Genomic DNA, 23,191 nt, shown 5'->3' with positions numbered 1-23,191 from the left:
TGGGTAGGAATTTGTGTTAACTATAGTCACTGTGTTCCGAAACTTTGAAGATTGAGGATGTGGAAGATATGAGTGGAAATTAAGTAAAGGTAATACAGAGTAGGATAGGGGTACTGTTTGTGATGAATAAAATGCACAATTGTCCTAAGAACTCTGAACAGAGATAGACTGCTAAGAGGTGGTAATAAGGATGGATTGATGGAAGAAATGAGAGCAGGGTTACTGCAGACTTTCTACATGACTTCTGTCTCATCCATCCTACCCAAAAGATATCCAGAATGGTGGTACCAAGTGGGTAGATAGAAAAATCCAATTTAACTCATCATCACCATCCCTGCAGATTATTATTTATAATCCATGCCAATATTAAGGAAAGCACTGAAATTAAGATAAGTACCTTTTTTTATTCAGTGTTGAATGTCACTTATGACTAGGTGACTTAGTAGATGTAAAGCATCAAGTACAGAGCCTGGTAATCAATGTCTGTTTTCCTTTTGTATGTTGACATTTGAGACTGTGCCTGTATTTATTAAGTATATAGAATGAGATATTTTCATGCCATATTATTCAGAACTCAGAAAAAATGTTTTCAAAGATAAAATATATGTCCTTCTTGCCAAGGTTACAAGCAGTGTACAGTATTATTTGCTCTCTTCTCCAAAACATTACAGAATGTAGCAGTTCACCAGGTTTGGGGGAGGCCCTCTTGTCATTATTGTATCTTAGGACCACAAATACTCTTTCCATTTTAAAAATTGATTGGTTCTTTTCATTCATTGCCAAGGTTGTTTTCATTCTTAAGTGAAGGAAATTAAAGAAATACTTTGCAATTATCACAGACTCCCCTAAAAATAATAACTGGTGAGGACAAGAGAGGCATGCTTCTAGATGAGGGATTATCAAATTGGGGATAAGAACCCTTTAATGGGTGATGATATTAGTATTGTAGTTTATATCTAGCATTAAAAAATAGAAGAGAATAAAACAGACAGGATGAAATAGAATAGAGTTGAAAAAATGTGATTCCGCATGCAGTAAAGATTAATATTATTTCAATAGACTATTTTATTGGTTTGATATGTGTGTCTACAATAAATCATGATGAAAAATAAAATTTTAATTGTAGCTCAAATGAAATTTGACATGAAAAAATATTTAATTATTCAAGCTTAGGCAACTCTGAGACTCTCCCCACACCACCCCATAGTTCCAGACAGTTTGGGGACTGGTCATCCACTGTCCTGCTTCCCTGGATCTCATACTTACCCCAAAACCCAGTTTAAAACTCAACCCTGAGAGATCTAAAATCGTGAAAGCAGGATCCTTGCTTGGGAAAAGAAGTGGAAAGATGGAACTAGGTGGTATTATATATATATACAGACATTTACAAATACAGTGCTGCCTTCTGCTTACTGAGGTGTGGCCAGGAAAAGATTATGCCCTTTCTACTTTATGAGATTACGCTGCAAAAATATTACAGAATGCAATCACCAGCTAATATTGTTTCTTAATAGCTTCTCTATTACAACCAATTTATAATAGGAATTATTTATTGTATAATTATTTTTTCATAGAAACAATGGCCTTGAACCACAGGTATGAAATATTCTTTCTAAAATACATGAAGCTAATTGTGCCTGTGCTCCAAAAAGGCTTGACCCAATCTCACTGACAAAAAAAAAAAGCAACCCCAAATACAATAATCTCATTTAAAACCTTTGAAAAGAGTATGTTTTTAAAAGACTTGGTTAATGAAATCTTTACAATTCAATATGATTGGTGAGAACCCTGCAAATTTGCACATTTCAAGGATGTTCAATGAAAGTTGGTATAATAGAAGATGAAGATGTGTTTTTTTCTTTTCAAATAAATGGGCCATAGATTGTCAACTCCTGTGTGTATTATACACATTGCACACAACACTGACAATAGCATTGTAAATTTTTCATCATGTGGAGTTGCTATTCAACCATCTAGCAAGAAGGGTATAATTATGGGCTAGAGATTATGGAAAGATGTCAGAGAGTTTCAAAAGCACTAGAATTCACATTCATAAAAAGACAATGATGCACATTTAAACAAAACCTTAAAGCATTATGAAAATATTTTAATCTACAAAGACTTCAACCCATCTCTCTAAGCCTACCCCTCCCCAGTACATTATTTCCTGCAATAAAAGTTGGTTAACCATTTATTCAATGATAAAGAATATTTCAAAAATCAGATATACAGCTAATGGATTAAAAGCAGCAAGAGAAAGTAGTGGCACCTTCAGAAGTATGCCCAACTTCTTTGACTCAGCTCTTACACAAAATGAGTATTAATCAGTCCACTGAAATACATCAGAACTTTCATCAAATCTGTTTTTAGTTTTTTAAAGTGCTAAAATCCAGATATTTTAACCTTAAACACAGCCATTTATGTACGTATATGTGTATGGGTGTGGGCATGCTTGTGTTTTTTTAGGCAAGTTACAATGAAAGGAAAATTCCGATTCTTGATAAAAATGCGTCATGCTTTGAACGGGCTCTGCCACTCCAGGGAGGGGCATTTTTTTACTTGAACATTTATTTCTAGCACCTGTAAAACTTAAACCATCCCCTTTCCATTCTAATTCCCTGATTATTGAACACTGCTTCCCGGGTACTTTCTCTATTTCTGTTTATGAACAAACCATGAAATAAACACTGAGCAAATCAATTTAGTAAACTATTTAGCAATTTAAAGCATTTTATCACTTTATATCAGTCTCCATTATGCTAATTATCATACTCCAGGTGTATGCCATACTTTTTCTTTTAACTCGCTTGATAATATTTCCAGATGTGGGAAAGATTATTGTTGGCAAGCATTTTCTTTTCCATTCTCATCTTAAGTATGCTGTATTGCCTTTTTGCTTTTTTTTTTCTAGCATGTCAGTTATAATACATTCACCTGCAGGTGACAAATACATGTGAGGCATTTATTTTTCTAGCATGAGGCTTGGTCATAGGTAGTTCATGTTGCTTCAGGAACTCAAAGACCTGAGTGCTTTGGGTTAGTTTTTCTGTGATTTTATATATATTCCCATCTGGGTGTCTGGACAGGCACAGCAGTTCCCAGCATGCCTTCACTCACCTGACAGCATCCATACCAAAAAGGAAGTGAACAAGATCAGCATTTCTTGTTTATTTTTCCCCCAAATCAGGGTAGCCTTTTTCCTAGAATCTCCCAGCCGATTTTCTCTTACCTATCTATAGTTATGGGTTGAATTACGTCCCTTCAAAATTTGTGTGTTGAAGTCCTAATCTTTAGGACCTCAGCATGTGCTGTTGTGTGGATGTAGGATCATTGCAGATGTAGTGTGTTATACCGAAGGCATTAGGGTCCACCTAATCCACAATGACTCATGTGCCTATAAAAAGAGGGAGATTTGGACATGAGACACACATAAAGGGAAGACAACATGAAGAGATACAGGTAGAAGTCGGCCACCTACAAGGCAAGGAGAGATCTGGAATAGTTCCCTCCCTCACTACCTTCAGAAGGAACCAACCCCACTCATACCTCAATTTGAGACTTCTGGCCTCCAGAACTGTGAGCCACCAATACATTTCTGTTTGCCCAACCCATTTAGTGGTGTTCTGTTACGGTAGACCCTAGTAGACTAACTCACCTCCTATAACTGTTGTGGGTCTCATGACCCGATCTTCTCTGTCAACCATGCTCCCCAGTGAAGAACTACAGAGTGTTTTGGGAGGGTAATATATCTGGTGCTTTCAGTATCTCTGGTGCAAGGCAGGCTCTGAAGGCAAGGAAAAAGAAGAGGGGAGGAGCCAATGAGCAGAAAACAGCTCTTTTTCTCATGCCACATGGGGCTGGCATTCACATACTTGTTAAAGAAATGAATTGTCGAAGGTGGAGCCAAATGGCGCCATGAGTAGGACAGTGGGAATCTCCTCCCAAACACATATATATTTTTGAAAATACAACAAATACAACTATCCCTAAAAGAGAGACCAGAAGACACAGGACAACAGCCAGACTACATCTACACCTGCGAGAACCCAGTGCCTGGTGAAAGGGGTAAGATACAAGGCACAGCCCGGCAGGACCCAAGGCCCCTCACCCCAGCTCCTGGCAGGAAGAGAGGAGTCGGAGCGGGGAGGGAGAGAGAGCCCAGGACTGCTAAACACCCAGCCCTAGCCATCTGCACCAGAGTGCAGCCATACAGTGCATCCATGGGGTGCCAGAAACTAGGGAAGCAGGACAGTAAGACCTGTGAGTGGGTCCCGCAGCCGGCTCTCCTAGGACAAAGAAAAGTGACTTTTGAAAGTCTTACACGGACAGGGAACCCACAGCTGGATGGAAGCATCCTGGGTCACAGCCTAGCAGCTGGAAATTCCAGGGAATTCTGGTTACACTAACCCCCTGGGCAACAGCTCTGAGACCCCTCACGGGGGTAAACAGCCAAACAGCCCCCCATCCATTACCCCTTCCGGGCCCTGCCATAGCAGCGCAGCAGCCTGAGGCTGGCCATGCCCACAGCTAGGGAGCTTCCTCCATAGTGGCTGGGCAAGATACAGAGACCCAGTCTACATGCAATTGTCTAACAAAAGCCTCTAGGGGTCGCAGTTGTCCCAATAAAGAAAGGCCAGGAGCAACTGGAAAAAGTCTTGGCTCTCCCAGCTGACAGATGCATCAATAGCATACCACTGCACCTATCAACATGAAAAGGCAAAAAAATTTGATCCAGACAAGACTAACCCAGACAGCTTTGACATCTTCTACATCTTCCCCTGAGAAGGAACCTGGGGAGATAGATTTAACCAGTCTTCCTGAAAAAGAATTCAAAACAAAACTCATAACTGTGCTGATGGACTTGCAGAGAAATATGCAAGAACTAAGGAGGGAGAATACAGAAATAAAACAATCTCTGGAAGGACCTCAAAGCAGAATGGACGAGATGCAAGAGACCATTAATGGACTAGAAAACAGAGAACAGGAACACAGAGAAGCTGATGCAGAGAGAGAAAAAAGGATCTCCAGGAATGAAAGAATCTTAAGAGAACTCTGTGACCAATCAAAACGGAAAAATATCCACATTATAGGGGTTACCAGAAGAAGAAGAGAGAGAAAAAGGGATAGAAAGTGTCTTTGAAGAAATAATGGCTGAAAACTTCCCCAAACTAGGGGAGGAAATGGCCTCTCAGACCAGAGAGGTACACAGAACTCCCATGACAAGGGATCCAAGGAGGGCAACACCAAGACATAATAATTAAAATGCCAAAGATCAAAGACAAGGACAAAGTATTAAAGGCAGCCAGAGAGAAAAAAAAGGTCACCTACAAAGGAAAACCCATCAGGCTATCATCAGACTTCTCAACAGAAACCTTACAGGTCAGAAGAGAATGGCATGATATACTTAATGCAATGAAACAGAAGGGCCTCAAACCAAGAATACTGTATCCAGCACGATTATCATTTAAATATGAAGTATTTGAAGATTATCATTTAAATATGAAGGAGGTAATAAGCAATTCCCAGACAAGCAAAAGTTGAGGGAATTTGCCTCCCAGAAACCACCTCTACAGGGCATCTTACAGGGACTGCTCTAGATGGGAGCACTCCTAAAAAGAGCACAGAACAAAACACCCAACATATGCAGAAGGGAGGAGGAGGAATAAGAAGGGAGAGAAAGAAAGAATCATCAGACCATGTTTATAATAGCTCAATAAGCGACTTAAGTTAGACAGTAAGATAGTAAAGAAGCTAACCTTCTACCTTTGGTAACCATGAATCTAAAGCCTGCAATGACAATAAGTACATACCTTTCAATAATCACCCTAAATGTAAATGGACTGAATGCACCAATCAAAAGACACAGAGTGATAGAATGGATAAAAAAGCAAGATCCATCCATATGCTGCTTACAAGAGACTCACCTCGAACCCAAAGACATGCACAGACTTAAAGTCAAGGGATGGAGATAGATATTTCATGCAAACAACAGAGAGAAAAAAGCAGGTGTTGCAATACTAGTATCAGACAAAATAGACTTCAAAACAAAGAAAGTAACAAGAGATAAAGAAGGACACTACATAATGATAAAGGGCTCAGTCCAACAAGAGGATATAACCATTCTAAATATATATGCACCCAATACAGGAGCACCAGCATAGGTGAAACAAATACTAACAAAACTAAAGAGGGAAATAGACTGCAATGCATTCATTTTAGGAGACTTCAACACACCACTCACCCCAAAGGACAGATCCACCGGGCAGAAAATAAGTAAGGACACAGAGGCACTGAACAACATACTAGAAGAGATGGACCTAATAGACATCTATAGAACTCTACATCCAAAAGCAACAGGATATACATTCTTCTCAAGTGCACATGGAACATTCTCCAGAATAGACCACATACTAGCTCACAAAAAGAGCCTCAGTAAATTCCAAAATATTGAAATTCTACCAACCAATTTTTGAGTCCACAAAGGTATAAAACTGGAAATAAATTCTACAAAGAAAACAAAAAGGCTCACAAACACATGGAGGCTTAACAACATGCTTCTAAATAATCAATGGATCAATGAACAAATCAAAATAGAGATCAAGGAATATAGAGAAACAAGTGACAACAACAACACAAAGCCCCAACTACTGTGGGATACAGCAAAAGCAGTCTTAAGAGGAAAGTATATAGCAATCAAGGCATATTTAAAGAAGGAAGAACAATCCTAAATGAATGGTCTAATGTCACAATTATCGAAATTGGAAAAAGAAGAACAAATGAGGCCTAAGGTCAGCAGAAGGAGGGACATAATAAAGATCAGAGAAGAAATAAATAAAACTGAGAAGCATTAAACAATAGCAAAAATAAATGAAACCAAGAGCTGGTTCTTTGAGAAAATAAACAAAATAGATAAGCGTCTATCCAGACTTATTAAATCAACAGAATCAGAAATGAGAGGCCACAGAAATATGAAGAATTATTAGAGAATACTACGAAAACCTATATGCCAACTAGCTGGGAAACCTAGGAGAAATGGACAACTTCCTAGAAAAATACGACCTTCCAAGACTGACCCAGAAAGAAACAGAAAATCTAAACAGACCAATTACCAGCAATGAAATTGAATTGGTAATCAAAAAACTACCCAAGAACAACACCCCCGGGCCAGATGGATTTACCTCGGAATTTTATCAAACATACAGAGAAAAGGCATCAACATGAAAAGGCAAAAAAGTTTGATCCAGACAAGACTAACCCAGACAGCTTTGACATCTTCTACATCTTCCCCTGAGAAGTAACCTGGGGAGATAGATTTAACCAGTCTTCCTGAAAAAGAATTCAAAACAAAAGTCATAACCGTGCTGATGGACTTGCAGAGAAATATGCAAGAACTAAGGAGGGAGAATACAGAAATAACATTACCAGAAGAAGAGGGAATACTCCCAAATTCATTCTATGAAGCCAACATCACCCTAATACCAAAACCAGGCAAAGACACCACCAAAAAAGAAAACTACAGACCAATATCCCTGATGAACGTACATGCAAAAATACTCAATAAAATATTAGCAAACTGAATTCAAAAATATATCAAAAGGATCATACACCACGACCAAGTGGGATTCATCCCAGAGATGCAAGGATGGTACAACATTTGAAAGTCCATCAACATCATCCACCACATCAACAAAAAGAAAGACAAAAACCACATGATCATCTCCATAGATGCTGAAAAAGCATTCGACAAAATTCAACATCCATTCATGATAAAAACTCTCAACAAAATGAGTATAGAGGGAAAGTACCTCAACATTATAAAGGCCATATATGATAAACCCACAGCCAACATCATACTGAACAGTGAGAAGCTGAAAGCTTTTCCTCTGCGATCGGGAACAAGACAGGGATGCCCACTCTCCCCACTGTTATTCAACATAGTACTGGAGGTGCTAGCCACGGCAATTAGACAAAACAAAGAAATACAAGGAATCCAGATTGGTAAAGAAGAAGTTAAAATGTCACTATTTGCAGATGACATGATATTGTACATAAAAAACCCTAAAGACTCCCCTCTGAAACTGCTAGAGCTAATATTGGAATTCAGTAAATTTGCAGGATACAAAATTAACACACAGAAATCTGTGGCTTTCCTATACACTAACAATAAACTAATAGAAAGAGAAATCAGGAAGACAATTCCATTCACAGTAGCATCAAAAAGAATAAAATACCTAGGAATAAACCTAACCAAAGAAGTGAAAGACCTATACCCTGAAAACTATAAGACAATCTTAAGAGAAATTAAAGAGGTCCCTAACAAATGGAAACTCATCCCATGCTCCGGCTAGGAAGAATTAATATCGTCAAAATGGCCATCCTGCCCAAAGCAATATACAGATTCAATGCAATCCCTATCAAACTACCAATAGTATTCTTCAATGAAGTGGAACAAATAGTTCAAAAATTCATATGGAAACACCAAAGACCCCGAATAACTAAAGCAATCCTGAGAAGGAAGAATAAAGTGGGGGGGGATCTCACTTCCCAACTTCAAGCTCTACTACAAAGCCATAGTAATCAAGACAATTTGGTACTGGCACAAGAACAGAGCCACAGACCAGTGGAACAGATTAGAGACTCCAGACATTAACTGAAATGTATATGGTCAACTAATATTCGATAAAGGGGCCATGGACATACAATGGAGAAATGACAGTCTCTTCAACAGATGGTGCTGGCAAAACTGGACAGCTACATGTAAGAGAATGAAACTGGATCACTGTCTAACCCCATACACAAAAGTAAATTCGAAATGGATGAAAGACTTGAATGTAAGTCATGAAACCATAAAACTCTTAGAAAAAAACATAGGCAAAAATCTCTTAGACATAAACATGAGTGACCTTGAACATATCTCCCTGGGCAAGGGAAACAAAAGCAAAAATGAACAAATGGGACTATATCAAGCTGAAAAGCTTCTGTACATCAAAGGACACCATGAATAGAAGAAAAAGGTATTCTACTGTATGGGAAAATATATTCATAAATGACAGATCTGACAAAGGGTTGACATCCAGAATGAATAAAGAGCTCACATACCATTTGCTACAAACAAGAATGGACTAACATTTACCAAAGCAAATAATACAATTAAAAAATCAGAGAGGAGCCAAATAGACAGTTCTCTAAAGAAGAAATTCAGATGGCCAACAGAGACATGAAAAGATGCTCCACATCGCTTTTCATCAGAGAAATGCAAATTAAAACCACAATGAGATACCATCTCACACCAGTAAGGATGGCTACCATCCAAAAGGCAAACAAGAACAAATGTTGGCGAGGTTGTGGAGAAAGGGGAACCCTCCTACACTGCTGGTGGGAATGTAAATTAGTTCAACCATTGTGGAAAGCAGTACGGAGGTTCCTCAAAATGCTCAAAATAGAAATACCATTTGACTCAGGAATTCTACTTCTAGGAATTTACCTAAGAATGCAGCACTCCAGTTTGAAAAAGACAGATGCACCCCTATGTTTATCACTGCACTATTTACAATAGCCAAGATATGGAAGCAACCTAAATGTCCATCAGTAGATGAATGGATAAAGAAGATAGGGTACATATACACAATGGATTATTACTCAGCTATAAGAAAAAAACGGATCCTACCATTTGCAACAACATGGATGGAGCTGGAGGGTATTATGCTCAGTGAAATAAGGCAGGCGGAGAAAGACAAGTACCAAATGATTTCACTCATATGTGGAGTATAACAACAAAAGAAAACTGAAGGAACAAAACAGCAGCAGAAGCACAGAACCCAAGAATGGACTAATAGTTACCAAAGGGAAAGGGACTGGGAAGGGCGGGTGGGAATGGAGAGATAAAGGCGGGAAAAAAGAATGGGGGCATTACGATTAACATGTATAGTGGTGGGTGGGGGGCACCAGGAGGGCTGTGCAACACAGAGAAGACAAGTAGTGATTTTACGGCATCTTACTATGTTGATGGACAGTGACTGTAAACGGGGATGTGGGGGGGACTTGGTGAAGGGGGGAACCTAGTAAAAATAATGTCCTTCATGTAATTGTAGATTAATGATACCAAAATAAAATTAATTAAAATAAATAAATAAATAAATAAAATAAAGAAATGAATTATCTGCAGCTTGAATTCTTCTACGTCCTCTGACTTTTGAAGACTGTAAACGGAATGTTATTTTAGTCATTCCTTCTTTTTGGCATTTTTAGCTCTAAACTATCAATGCTTTTAAAAAAAAGGATGATGCCCCATAGCTATAGGATGTTTCATCTTTATTTTTTCCTGTCGAACAGTAAGGCCTGGAATACAGAGCTCATCTCCTTGGTGCCATATTACTGTACTTTCTCTGACCCAGGCCGGAGCTCATGCTGTTGCGGTCAGAAGCCTTGTGAGCACATCGAGTTTTCCTTTCTAGATCCACCTTCTCTTAAATTGCTCTCTCACTAGCACTGCCCATCTTTCCCCCACTTTTTGGATTTACCCTCTTCACTTCAAAGTATCCTCCTGTTTTTTTTGTCATCTAGATATGGTGTAAGTCAACACCGGAAAATAGGATATGCTTTCCTTTCCCATAGGAATTTTGGAGATAACACCATAGTCTATGGAATTTGATTTCTTTTAGGAAAAGTGATGTAACTGCCTGAACTCCTCTGTCTATTTCTTTGTCAGTCTTCATAAAAACTGTATAGAGTGTGGCCATTACAATTGATCGGCCACAGTTTAATCTTGTACATGGCATTACCTTAGGCACTCATAAAGCTTGTAGTTATATTCAAAGACGGTTATTCCTAGTCTCCTGTGGGTGTTTGGGGAAAAAAAAAGAAACACCCCAGGACTGGAGTTTTAGACTTAGTAGTCCAGTTCAGAAGTGTTAAATACCCTTTATTTTAGGTTGTAAACTTAAAATGGAGCATTGGAGCCAGACTAGCACATCAAAAAAAATGCCCCTGTCACAGAAATTAAAGTTGAGCATCAATCTAAATGTTACATTGAATCCATTTAGTTAGACATGAGGCCTCTTCTGTTTGTAGCCATGCTGCTTTTTGCTGGTGATGAATATCTGTGAATAGTCAACGTTCTGTCCTTCTGAGGATCAAAATTCGTTTTGAAGGAAATGTTAAGTAATTTCTTTTATATTAGAAACAACTTAATCTATTCCTTTTAAGGTCATACTGCTAGCAAGAGATTAGAACATTGTATCACAGCTTTGCTGATGACCTGTTTCATTCCAGTGAAACAAGATTGAGTGGCCTTTCTCTCTTTTCTGAGTATGCAGCATGGACCAACCTGTCATGTTTGATTATTAATTTGTACTTGCATTTTAAGAGTCGTTGGAGGCTCTGGAATGGCTGCTGATGGTCTGAAAAGCCTTTAGGAGCCTTAAATTTCAGAAATGGTGGGTATGTGCCTCAGAGGCTGTTAACTACAGTGACATCAGGAAATACTGAAGTTGAAAAAGCAAGCTGAGGGCTCATTTTCTCCTTTGGCCACATTCAGAACAGTGTGGTTAAATGGAAAAGAAAAGAAACCAAAAGTATGAGCACTGGGGTCAAATCCCAGGTCTCTCACCAAAAAAAACTGTGTCACCATGGTCAGGGCAGTCGACCTGTTGTGTGCCTCATTTGTTCAGAGGAGGCCAAACAACTGCACCATGAGAACATAAGCTCTGGAATTGAAATCTTAGCTTTATCAATAATCCTCAGCTGTAAAACATTAGCATGTATTTTATATATATAGTGTAATTGTGAGAAGTCCTTCATTATTCTTCATTGTTCTTTCAGCAAATATTGCATATTTCCCATGTTCTTGGAGATGAGAATTAGATACACATAGCTAACACATGCATAAACATGTATAATGTTGCTGTATAGTGAGATAGTGAGATGTGCTCCGGTATGTCTGTGGCTGCTGAAAATGAGTGATAATAACTCTACATGGTGGGGGTGGGTTGGTCACTTCGAAGCTGATAAGATATTTATGCTGAGTTCTGAGTGACTGAAGGACAGAGTGTGAGAATAGCAGGGTAGGTGAGCCTAAAGGTGATAACAACCTCAGCATGTCTCAGAGATGAATCGAGGACTATAGCATGGCCTGACCTCAGAGGGGTTAAAGCCAGGGAATAGGGAGACAGGCTTGTAAATGGCTTAGTACAGTGCCTGGCACATAATTAGCAAGTAAGCTATTTTTATTCTCTCAAGAGGATCTCAAAAAATAATTGCTTCTCATTATTCAACACCATCTAAAATTAATAATGGTTTCTAGAGAAGAATTAGAACATCATTGGAGATTAGACCTTTATTGTGTGATGATGGAATGGACATTTGGATTTTCTCTGTATTCACTTGTAGGAAATTTTTAAAAACACCTCTCTATCTTTTTCATTGGAATCACCCTCTTCTTATCACAGCCTAATTTTTGTTCTTTTGGTTTTCCTCCCCACTGCACTTGTTATTTTCAGCTGTAGACCATTATATTAATGTAGTGTTGCTTTCAAACACTGCATACATCAGAATTTGTCAGAATGATGATGCAATACCATTTCATAAATGAATGTTTCCTCAAAGTACATCAAAAGCTATTACACTAGAAAAAGATGCCGTGATAAATCCACCATATTTGTAAATATTTGCAAGCAGACATTAGAAGTATTTTCAATTTTTAAGACAATAAGTTTGATTAGTGAATCAGACTTTATTTATTCATTCATTTATTTACTTTTATCTAGCAAACTTGTGAAAGGGAGAAATCGAGAAAATGACAACATTATTTTTTTGCAAGTGGAGCCGTTAGTACTGATTTCAAAATCCTTTTTCTTCTGGAGGTTGTGCTTTTCAACAGAGGAAAAGTGAGTTATTTTCCCTGTGGCATTTGCCCCTTCCAGGTAAGTAAAGACCAGAGACTAAGGAGGATATCAAGCTGCTTTCTTAAAGCATGGTAGGCTGTAGTAAGAGTTAACCTCATGGTGATGCTGCAGTAGAATGGTGCTCAGAGTTAGCCAGACTTTGAGGCTTGCACAGTCCCTAGACCATCCTCATTTCCAATACCAGTTCCAAGTTCTGGGTTTGATCATTTGTGAGAAGGACTGACAGGAGTCTCTGAAAGCTATTATTCTTAAATTATGGTTTATCACAGGGAAAGGATACATACTAAAGAGGAGACACATAGGGCTACACATGAAAGGGTCCCAAATGCTAAGGCTTTGTTATCTTTGGAATGGATTACCCTCCTGCACTGATGTGTGACAATGCACATCCTTGTGCCTTGTCAACCAGGGAAGCTGCCAAGCCTCAGTGTCCAGAGTTTCTTCTGGGGCTTCATTACATAGTTATGATTGATAATTGATACTTGAGCTAACTCTCCTCATTCTGTGTGACCCAAATCACCTACCCTCAACCACAAGGTTGGTCTTTCTGGTGTGGCCAGCCTCCATTCCTGACTATCAGGTGTGCCCAGTCCCACTCCCAGAAGCCAAGGGCAAAGACCAGGTCAAGGACAAGTCCAAATTTTTTGCACAAAGAACAAGAAGATATCACTGCATGGACTCTGCAATCAGATATTCTAGAGTGTGTGCATTTTAAAATACTGGGAGAACTTGCTCATGTCACCTAATGCTGTTATACTCAGCACTTCCCTTCTGTGTATTGGGAATAATTGGGTACTTACCTCGCAGAGCATTGTGAAGATTAAAGAACTGATATAGGTACAAAGGATTCATGTGGTGGCTTTAGCTGCTGGTGTTTCCATCATTTCAGTGGTTATTATCAGTACCGTGTTATTTTATTATTTTTGTTGTTATGGTAAAAGTTTTATTAATGTTATAACTACTTGAAGTAGCCAAAATAAAAGTTCATAGTTTCTGAGCTTTTTTTGGCGTGTTTTTTTCAATCTCATTTTTTTTTTGTCTAACTTTTCATGGGCTCTCTTTGTCTACTAGTGTGCTTATTCATTCTCTGCTTCAATAGGAATTTGTCTGCAATTTAACTGAGCATTCTGAGAGTAAAGAGCTTTTTCTTTTTTTTCCCCCTGTGAATTTGTTTGTTTTCAGAAATGTTCTGGCAATGATTATACAACTGCAGTAACATAAGCATTTGGTAATGGCATTTTCTTGTTCCTTTTTAAATTCATAGAACAGAGATTTTTGCTTTTTGTGTGTGGAAGTTCTCCTCAGAATGTTGAAATTCTCTTAACTAAATTAAAAACAGTTTTTTAAAGGGTACTTGCTCAATGTTGTATTTTTCTCTTCAATTTGCTCAGGATAAAGTGGAAATCCCACCAAATCTTTTGTGTCATGAGTTCAAAATGATAAGATAACATTGTCAACCTTCATGTTTGCATTTGCATTGCAAAATGATATTATGAGAAAGATCATACTCGTATCCCACTGGTTTGAATACAGCTTTCATTTTGTAAAGAAGCTTGTTGGAGAAAGACTTCCTATGATAGATTATTCCCCAGTGAAAATTTAGGTAGAGTTTGTGTTATGAAAAGTAGTGAGTACAGACTTATTTATACTTCTAAATTTCATTGTCTCAGAAACGGCACTGCTGATGGTCAAAAACAGAGCCATGCCTACAGAGCATGTTGCTCTGTGGACAGGCGAGGCAATGTTTGCTTTTTCTTCTTTTTTTAAAGAGCAGACACTAGGGGCTTGTTTTTCTTCTTCAGTTCCAGAATGCAGCTTTTACAATACCTTTTACTTACTGTGGTTGTTTTTCGACTGTCTTCCACCATTTAGGTGAGCTGCTCTTACAAGGCCCCGTGTTTATCAGAGAGCCCAGCAACAGCATTTTCCCTGTTGGTTCAGAGGATAAAAAAATAACTTTTCATTGTGAAGCAAGAGGCAACCCTTCACCTCATTACAGGTACAGTGGAAAGTTTAAAAATACAAAATAAGAAAAAAATTCATGTGGCAATTGTGATATATTTGCTTCAAAATATTTATGCCATCATTGAAAAATAACATGAAGCTGTATGCTATATTCAGCAGTTCTGATTATCATTTTCATCCATACTGTATATATTTGATTGGTTACTTTGCACAAAGATTTCTTGATTAAAGAAAAGCATTGTAGAATCCCTTAAATCAGCAATGTCTTTTCATTGATTTTTAGTGCATAATGTATAAACTTGGCTTTACGTGTAGTTGGGAAATGTATCCATTATGGGAATGAAATTGTGTTCTAAAGGTATTTAGAAATCACTGTTTTAAACAAATGCTTCAGTTCCTTTACTGTTTTACTCAGTATATATTTGAAGGTTTACTAAGTATAGAATAGGAATACACTCTTCCTCAAGTCATTTTGATAATTTTTGAAGAGAAAAATATATTAGATTTTTTTCATGTAAAAGTACATATTTTTCAGATTTTGTAAATAATGCTTGTGCATTGAAAACCTTCAAACACTACCAAAAAAAGAAAAGAAAAAAATCTGAATTCCATCACCCTTAAGATAAAAATATTAACATTTTGGGGATGATGGTAGACTATTTGGATGGGATGGATATTTATTAAATATACACGATTAACAATTTTTACTCCTAGGGGTTCTTAGGGTATCGATTTAAATGAGGAAATAAATTATTTATGAATAGCATCTGCTGCTTTCATATAAGAGCCTACAAGAAAGTGCTTGAGGCATGTTGACGACAACATGCTCTTTGGAGCACAGTGAACATTTGTCTCAAAAACTCTTTACAATATGCATTTGCTTAACAAAACCTTTTCTGTAGCCTGCAAAACAAGCAGACCTCAGCCTATATGAATAAAAATTCTAAATGTTACAAGTAGTAATGCAGATCTTATTGAACTTCTATTGTTCTGTTAGCCCAGGTGAATAAAAGAAACCAACAGTCATTGTTAAATTGAATCAGCATTGGGTTAGAAGGTAGACCTAGATATTTTTGTATCTGGAAGTAATCAAGGTCAGTCTCTTTCAACAATATTCGACAACATATTCATTGAGCACCTAGTATGCACTTTCTGCAGATAAACATAAAAACGTAATGACTGCAGGGTGCTGCTCAGAATTGGCAGAGGTGATAAAAACTTTCTCTGTTTCTTTCTTACCCTATAAAAAAAGATAAAAGATAAATGTAATATATGATTCAAAAACACAAGAAACTGTGTTTATAAGCTAATTAATCAGACATAAGCACATGCAACATAGGGAAAGATTTTCTTCTTTTGGGGAAAGATGAACAGATCAACTTAAGACATTATCCTGGAAACATTTTTTCCAGCATTTTCACAGGACATTGTAACACCTTCTAAATGATCCATTTCTTTCTCCCTAAAATGGAAGACTGTCTTTATAGATGTGACTGTAAATATGACAAGATAATCTATGTGAATGACTCACATGTGGACTGTTTTCCTATTGTCAGTAAAGTTGTTTTTCCTGGTATTTATCGTATGAATAATTTGATGATAAATGTGAAAAATTGCCAAGATAAAAGACTAAGTCATCAGGAGTGTATTTCTAAATGAATTGATTAAGTATGTTTGTAAAGTTTTATTAAATAGCAAGAAATCTTGAATTTAGAATCCCAGAAATAGCCTTTGATATTTATTATTTCTTTATATACCAGTTATTTGTTATAATGCTAGAAAGTATGTGTTTAAACATATTGATGACATGTGTAAATGTTGAAGAGGTTCTCCCCATTTGCACAGTACTTATTTTTGGTTCAGTATATGCCCTGGGATGTTATATGTTGCAACTTGTTGCAACTGAAACAAAACCTGTATCTGGAAGTAGGAGATATGTGATGTAAATAGATTTATCAGTTTAAAGTCTGATGAATAAATAAATTTAACATACTTGGTATTGTTTTAAAATATTGGTTTGTAGCCAAATAGAGCAGATACTTTTCATTATATCTCTAAAGATTTTCTAAAGACATGTAATCAATATGAAAGAACACTGAAACTTAGAGTTTATAATCACTAGAAATTGAGATGTTGGAGAAGAATGAGTCAACCTCTTTTCATTTTGAAAATCTTAGGCTTTTGGTAGAGAATGGAGCTTGGTGCTGCTGGGGCAGCTCTTCATGGCCCTGTGTGGAGGAAGTGATATATACCCAAGCTTAGCATGTATCCTATCCAGAAGTGTTTTCCCTTCTAGCCAGCTGATGAACTTAGAAGGTGGACGTTGTAAAACCCACCGTCTCATTGTGGACTTATCTGGTTTTGTATCAGAAAATACCTCTTCAAATGAAAACAAAGGCCCACATTTAGCCAATCAAAGTGAATTTCTGGATGATGAGGTAGAAGATGGTGGAATAGGAATGCAGGGCAAAACCTCCTCCCCACCACACACCAAAGAAGCAACTATAGCAAATACAACTAAACCTGAAAATGACCTGAAGAATGCAGAACAGACCACTACAACTGGTGAAGAAGAAAAGACCACACAGAAAGACTAAAGTGACAGAGCTGTAATAAAATGAAACCCAAGCCCTTCTCCTATCCCCGCCCATAGGCAGAAGGAAGAGAAATGAAGTAGGGAGGAGATAGGCAGCCAGGAATTCTGCACACCTGGCCCTGGAGATCTGCTCCAGGAACATAGTCCATATTGCACTGGGTTCTGGTGATTAGTGGGGCTGGACATGAGAGACAGTTAGAACCCTCTGGAAAGTTGATACTCCATCCACCTGTGGAGGACAGGCACACTCCACTAGTCCTGATGAGACCCAACACACAGGTAGCAGTTTGAAAGACTTGCCAACGGTGGGTGCCATAGGGGCGAGGGTTGGACAGATCTCTCTTGTGAGGAAAAAGGGCAAATGGCCAAAACTTCTTCATCCCTCCCTCAGCCCAACAGGTCAGGAACTCTCAGGAGCCCCAGATGCTGCATCCCCCTTTGCTGGTGACTTAGCCATGAGGGAGCTTCACTAAGCACCACTGACACACCAGTCCACTCAGTCCAGCAGTATCACATTCTTGGCCCTGTCTCAGCGCAATTACAGAAGCACCTGCAGATACCAGATTCAAGTCATCCAGGGGGTACCAATGTGACTTGCTGCAGCAGCTGCACACCACCATGGAGGGACTCACCACCTCCACCACCCACATGCCTTCCCACCACACAGCCTTCCCACCACCATGTACCCATGGATTCTGATCACAAAGGGCCTGCTGGAGCAAACTGCAAGCCTCAGCAGACTCAGATAAACCACTTTTGGCAAACCTACAAAGAGGTGGCCCTGCCCATTGTCTGCCAATAGCAACTGGCTCCACAACAAAAGAGAACCAGGCACTGGAGAGGAAAGAGTCTTAAGCTTCTAAGCACCACAGGATGCCTTCTTCATAAAGCCATTATTCTCTAGACCAGGAAGCATAGCAGATCCATCTAGTACAAAAGAAGAAACACACAAACCCTGACAAAATGAGGAGGCAGAGGAATATGTTCCAAACAAAAGTACAGAATAAGACACCCAATAAAGGGCTAAATGAAATGGGGATCACCAGTCTTATTAATAAAGATTTCAAAACATGAATATGCTCACTGATTTGCATAGAAGTGTTGAAGATGTCAGGGAAGATTTCAACAAAGAGATAAAAAAGCTGAAAAGAACCCCTCAGAGCTGAAGAATACAGTAACTGAAATGAAATGTGTAATGAAGGGAATGAATAATAGATTGTTGCAAGTAGAGGAGATGATAAGATGGAAATTAGATAACAAGAACACAACAAGGCTGAGGAACAGAGAGAAAAATGGATCTCTCAGAATGAAAGAATGATAAAAGAGCTGTGTGACCAATCAGTTGAAACAATATTCACATAATAGAGGTACCAGAAGAAGAGAGACAAAGGGATAAACAGTATTTTTGAGTAAATAATTGTTGAAAATTTCCTCAATGTGTGGAAGGAAATGGAAACTCAGGTCATGGAAGCACAGAGAGCCCAAAACAAAAGGAACCCCAGGAAGGCAACACAAAGACAAACAATAATTAAAATGACAAAGATTAAGGATAAGCAGAGAGTACTGAAAGCAAGCAGAGAGAGAAAAAAGATTACTTATAAGGGAAGTCCCATCAGACTATCAGCAGACTTCTCAGCAGAAATTTTACAGGCCAGAAGGGAGTGGTATGAAATATTTAATATACTGAAACATAAGGTCTTCAACCAAGAATCCTTTACCCAGAAAGATTATCATTCAAATTTGAAGCAGAGATTAAACAATTCCCAGATAAATGAAGGCTCAAGGAATTTATAATCACTAAACAAGCACTACAGGATATATTAAAGGAACTGCTGTGGATGGAAATGTTCCTAAGGCTAAGTATTTTACACCAGTGAAACCAAACCCACAGTAAGGATAGACCAATTAATTACTAAGCAAGTAGAAAATTAAAACAAGTAGTAAAACCAACTATATACAAAATCAGTCAAGAGATAAACAAAAAATACAGATTATAACATCTAATACATAAAGTATGGAGAAGGAAGAAGAGGAAGACAAGTACTTTTATATTTTGTATGAAATAGAGCAATCGGCAACTTAATGTAGGCTGTTATATAGTCAGAAAGCTATCCTTAAACTTTTGGTAACCACAAAACTAAAGCCTATAAAAGATACATAAAAAATTTAAAAGGAGAAATCTAACCACAACATTAAAGAAAGCCATCAAATAACAAGAGAAGAGTGTAAGAAAGGAAGAAAGAGAACCTGTAAAAACAACCATAAAACAATAAAATGGCAATAAGTGTACCTACCAATAATTACCTTAAATGTAAATGGACTGAATGCACTAATCAAAATTCATAGAATAGCATAATGAATAAAGAAACAAGACCCATCTGGCTGCTGCCTACAGGAGACATTTCAGATCCAAAGACATACACAAACTAAAAGTGAAGGAATGGAAATAGATACTTCATGGAAATTGTAGGGAGAAAAAAAGCAGGAGTAGCAATACCTACATCAGACAAAATAGATTTTAAAACAAAGGAAAGTAACAAGAGACAAAGAAGAACATTACATAATGAGAAATGGATCAGTGCAGGAAGAGGATATATCCATTATAAATATCTATGCACCCATCATAGGAGCACCTAAATATGTAAAACCAATAATGACAGAATTAAGGGGGAAATAGGTTGTAACACCTCCATTGTAGGAGACTTTAATACACTGCTCATGTCAATAGAAAGATCAACCAGACAGAAAATAAATAAGGAAACAAAGGCACTAAACAATAGTTGAGGTTCAATAGACTTAACATACAGCTACAGAACTTTCCACCCAAAAGCAGCAGGATAAACATTTTTCTCAAGTGTGCATGGAATATTCCATCTATGGAATAGATGACATACTAGGCCACAAAAAGAACCTCAATAAATTCACAAAGATTGAAATTTAATTAAGCAACTTCTCAGATAACAATGCTATGAAACTAGAAATAAATTATACAAAGAAAAAAAAATCCTACAAACACATGGAGGCTAAACCACATGCTTCTTAATAATAAATGGATCAGTGAAGAAATTAAAACAAATATTAAACAATACACGGAGACAGATGAAAACAAAATACAACAGTCCAATATTTGTGGGATGCTGCAAAGGCTATTCTAAGATGAAAGTACATAGCAATACAGGCTTACCTCAAGAAACAAGAACAATCCCAAATAAACATTCTGAACTCACAATTAAAGAAACTGAAAAAAGAAGAACAAGTGAAACCCAAAGTTCATAGAAAAAGGGACATAGTAAAGATCATAGCAGTAATAAATAATATAGAGAAGAATAAAACAATAGAAAGGAATAAATGAAACTGAAAGCTGGTTCTTTGAGAAAATGAAAAACTAGATAAACCATAGGCCAGACTTACCAAGAAAAGAAAGTACACAAACAAAATCAGAAATGAAGAAGAAATAATCAAAATGGATACCACAGAATTACAAAGAATTATTAGAGAATACTGTAAAAAATTATATGCCAAAAAATTGAACACCCTGGAAGAAATGGACAACTTTATAGAGAAATACAACTTTCCGAGATTGACCTAGGAAGAAATAGAAAATCTGAACAGGCCAATCAACAGCAATGAAATTGAATTGGTAATCAAAAAACATCCCCTCCAAAAAAGTCCAGAAATAGATGAGTTCACAGCTGAATTCTACCAAACATTTTAAGAAGTGTTAATAACCATTCTTCTTAAAGTATTCCAAAATGTACAAGAGGAGGGAATACTTCCTAACACATTCAGTGAGGCTAGCATTACTCTGATAACAAAACCAGAGACACTACAAAGAAGACAAAAAAACAAAAAAAAACTTTAGACCAAATATCCCTGATGAACATAGGTGCAGAAATACTCAACACAATAATTATAAATTGAATTTGAAAATCTATGAAAAGGATCATCCATCATGACTAACTAGGATTTATCTCAAGGATGCAAGGAAGGTATAATTCATAAACCAATCAGTATCATACACCACATTACCAAAAAGAAGGAAAGAAACCACACGCTCATCTCAATAGCTGCTGAAGAAGCATTTGGCAAAATTCAACATCCATTCAAGATAAAAACTCTCAACAAAATGCATGTAGAGGATACATATCTCAACATAATAAAGCCATATACAACAAACCCACAGGAATATCATAATAGTGAAAAGCTAAAAGTTTTTCCTCCAAGTTTAGAAAGAAGACAAGGATGTCCACTCTCATGATTTTTATTCAACATAGTACTGGAGGTCCTGGTCACAGCAATCAGGCATCACAGAGAGATAAATGGCATCCAGATTGGTAAGGAAGAAGTTAAACTGTCACTGTTTGAAGATGACATGATAGTATAAATAGAAAATCCTAAAGAATCCACCAAAAAACTGTTCGAACTTATAAATGGATTCAGCAAAGTTGCAGGATACAAAATTAATGCACAGAAATCTGTTGCATTCCTATGTACTAACAATGAACTATCAGAAAGAGAAATCAGGGAAACAACTCCATTTACAATTTCATCCAAAAGAATAAAATACCTAGGAATACAACTAACTGAGGAAGAGAAAGACATTTACTTTGAAAACTACAAGACACCCATGAGATAAAGTAAAGAAGTTACAAGTAAATGGAAATGTATCCTGTTCTCATGGACAGGAAAAATTAATACTGTCAAAATGGCCATCCTGCCCAAAGCAATTAACAAATTCAATGCAATCCCTATTAAATTTCCAACAGTTTTTTTCAGTGAACTAGAACAAATAACTGTAAAATTCATATGGAACCACAAAAGTCCATGAATAGCCAAAGCAAGCCTGAGAAAGAATAACAAAGACATGATTGGGAAAATTATGCTCCCTGATTTCAAGCTCTGCTACAAAGCTATAGTAATCAAAACAATATGGTACTGGCAGAAGAACAGACCCATACAACAATGGAACAGAATAGAGAGCCAAGATATAAACCCATGCATGTACAGCCACTTAATATATGATAAAGGAGCCATGAATACACAATGGGGAAAAGACAGCCTCTTCAATAACTGGTTTGAAAACTAGACAGCTACATTCAAGAGAACAAAATTGGTTTACAGTCTGACTCCATACCAAAAAGTAACCTGGAAATGGATCCAAGACCTAAGATAAATTCATAGAAGAAAACATTGGTAAAAATCTCTTGAACACAAGCATGAGCAGATTTTCCTGGACACAACTCCTCAGGCAAGGGAAATAAAGTAAAAAATGAACAAGGGACTACATCAAACTAAAAAGCTTCTTTATAGCAAGTGACACCATCAGTAGAAGAAAAAGGCAACTCAAAGTATGAGAGAATATAATAATAAATGATTCATCTGATAAGGGGTTAACATACAAAATATATAAAGAACTCATATGCCTCAACACCCAAAAAACAAATAACCTGATTTATAAAATGTGCAAAGGACCTGAGCAGACTTTTCTCCGAAGAAGAAACAGATAGATGGCCAACCAGCACATGAAAAGATGTTCCACATCACTAATCATCAGGGAAATGTAAATTAAAACCACAATGAGATATCACCTCACACCAGTTAGAATGGCCACTCTCCAAATGACAAGAATAAAAAGTGTTTGTGAGGATGTGGAGAAATGGGAAATCTCCCACACTATTGTTGGGAATGCCAGTTGGTGCAGCCACTGTGGAAAGCATTATGGATGTTC

General features: G+C 37.4%; 1 protein-coding gene across 4 annotated transcripts in view; it reads left to right on the top strand.

Annotated features, from left to right (window-relative positions):
• CNTN3 (contactin 3) overlaps positions 1 to 23,191 on the top strand; it is a 367,094-nt gene that overhangs the window by 105,885 nt on the left and 238,018 nt on the right. For all 4 annotated transcript variants that reach the window (XM_073230921.1, XM_073230922.1, XM_037019362.2 and 1 more), the window contains one exon: positions 14,775 to 14,901. In XM_073230921.1, the coding sequence (XP_073087022.1) occupies positions 14,775 to 14,901 (127 nt within the window). The remainder of the gene's footprint in view (positions 1 to 14,774; positions 14,902 to 23,191) is intronic.

The sequence above is a fragment of the Manis javanica genome, chromosome 3, assembly GCF_040802235.1.
Source record: "Manis javanica isolate MJ-LG chromosome 3, MJ_LKY, whole genome shotgun sequence".
NCBI classification, from domain to species: Eukaryota; Metazoa; Chordata; class Mammalia; order Pholidota; family Manidae; genus Manis; species Manis javanica.
Note: the sequence above shows the minus strand (reverse complement) of the source record. Positions and strands in the feature narration are given on the sequence as shown.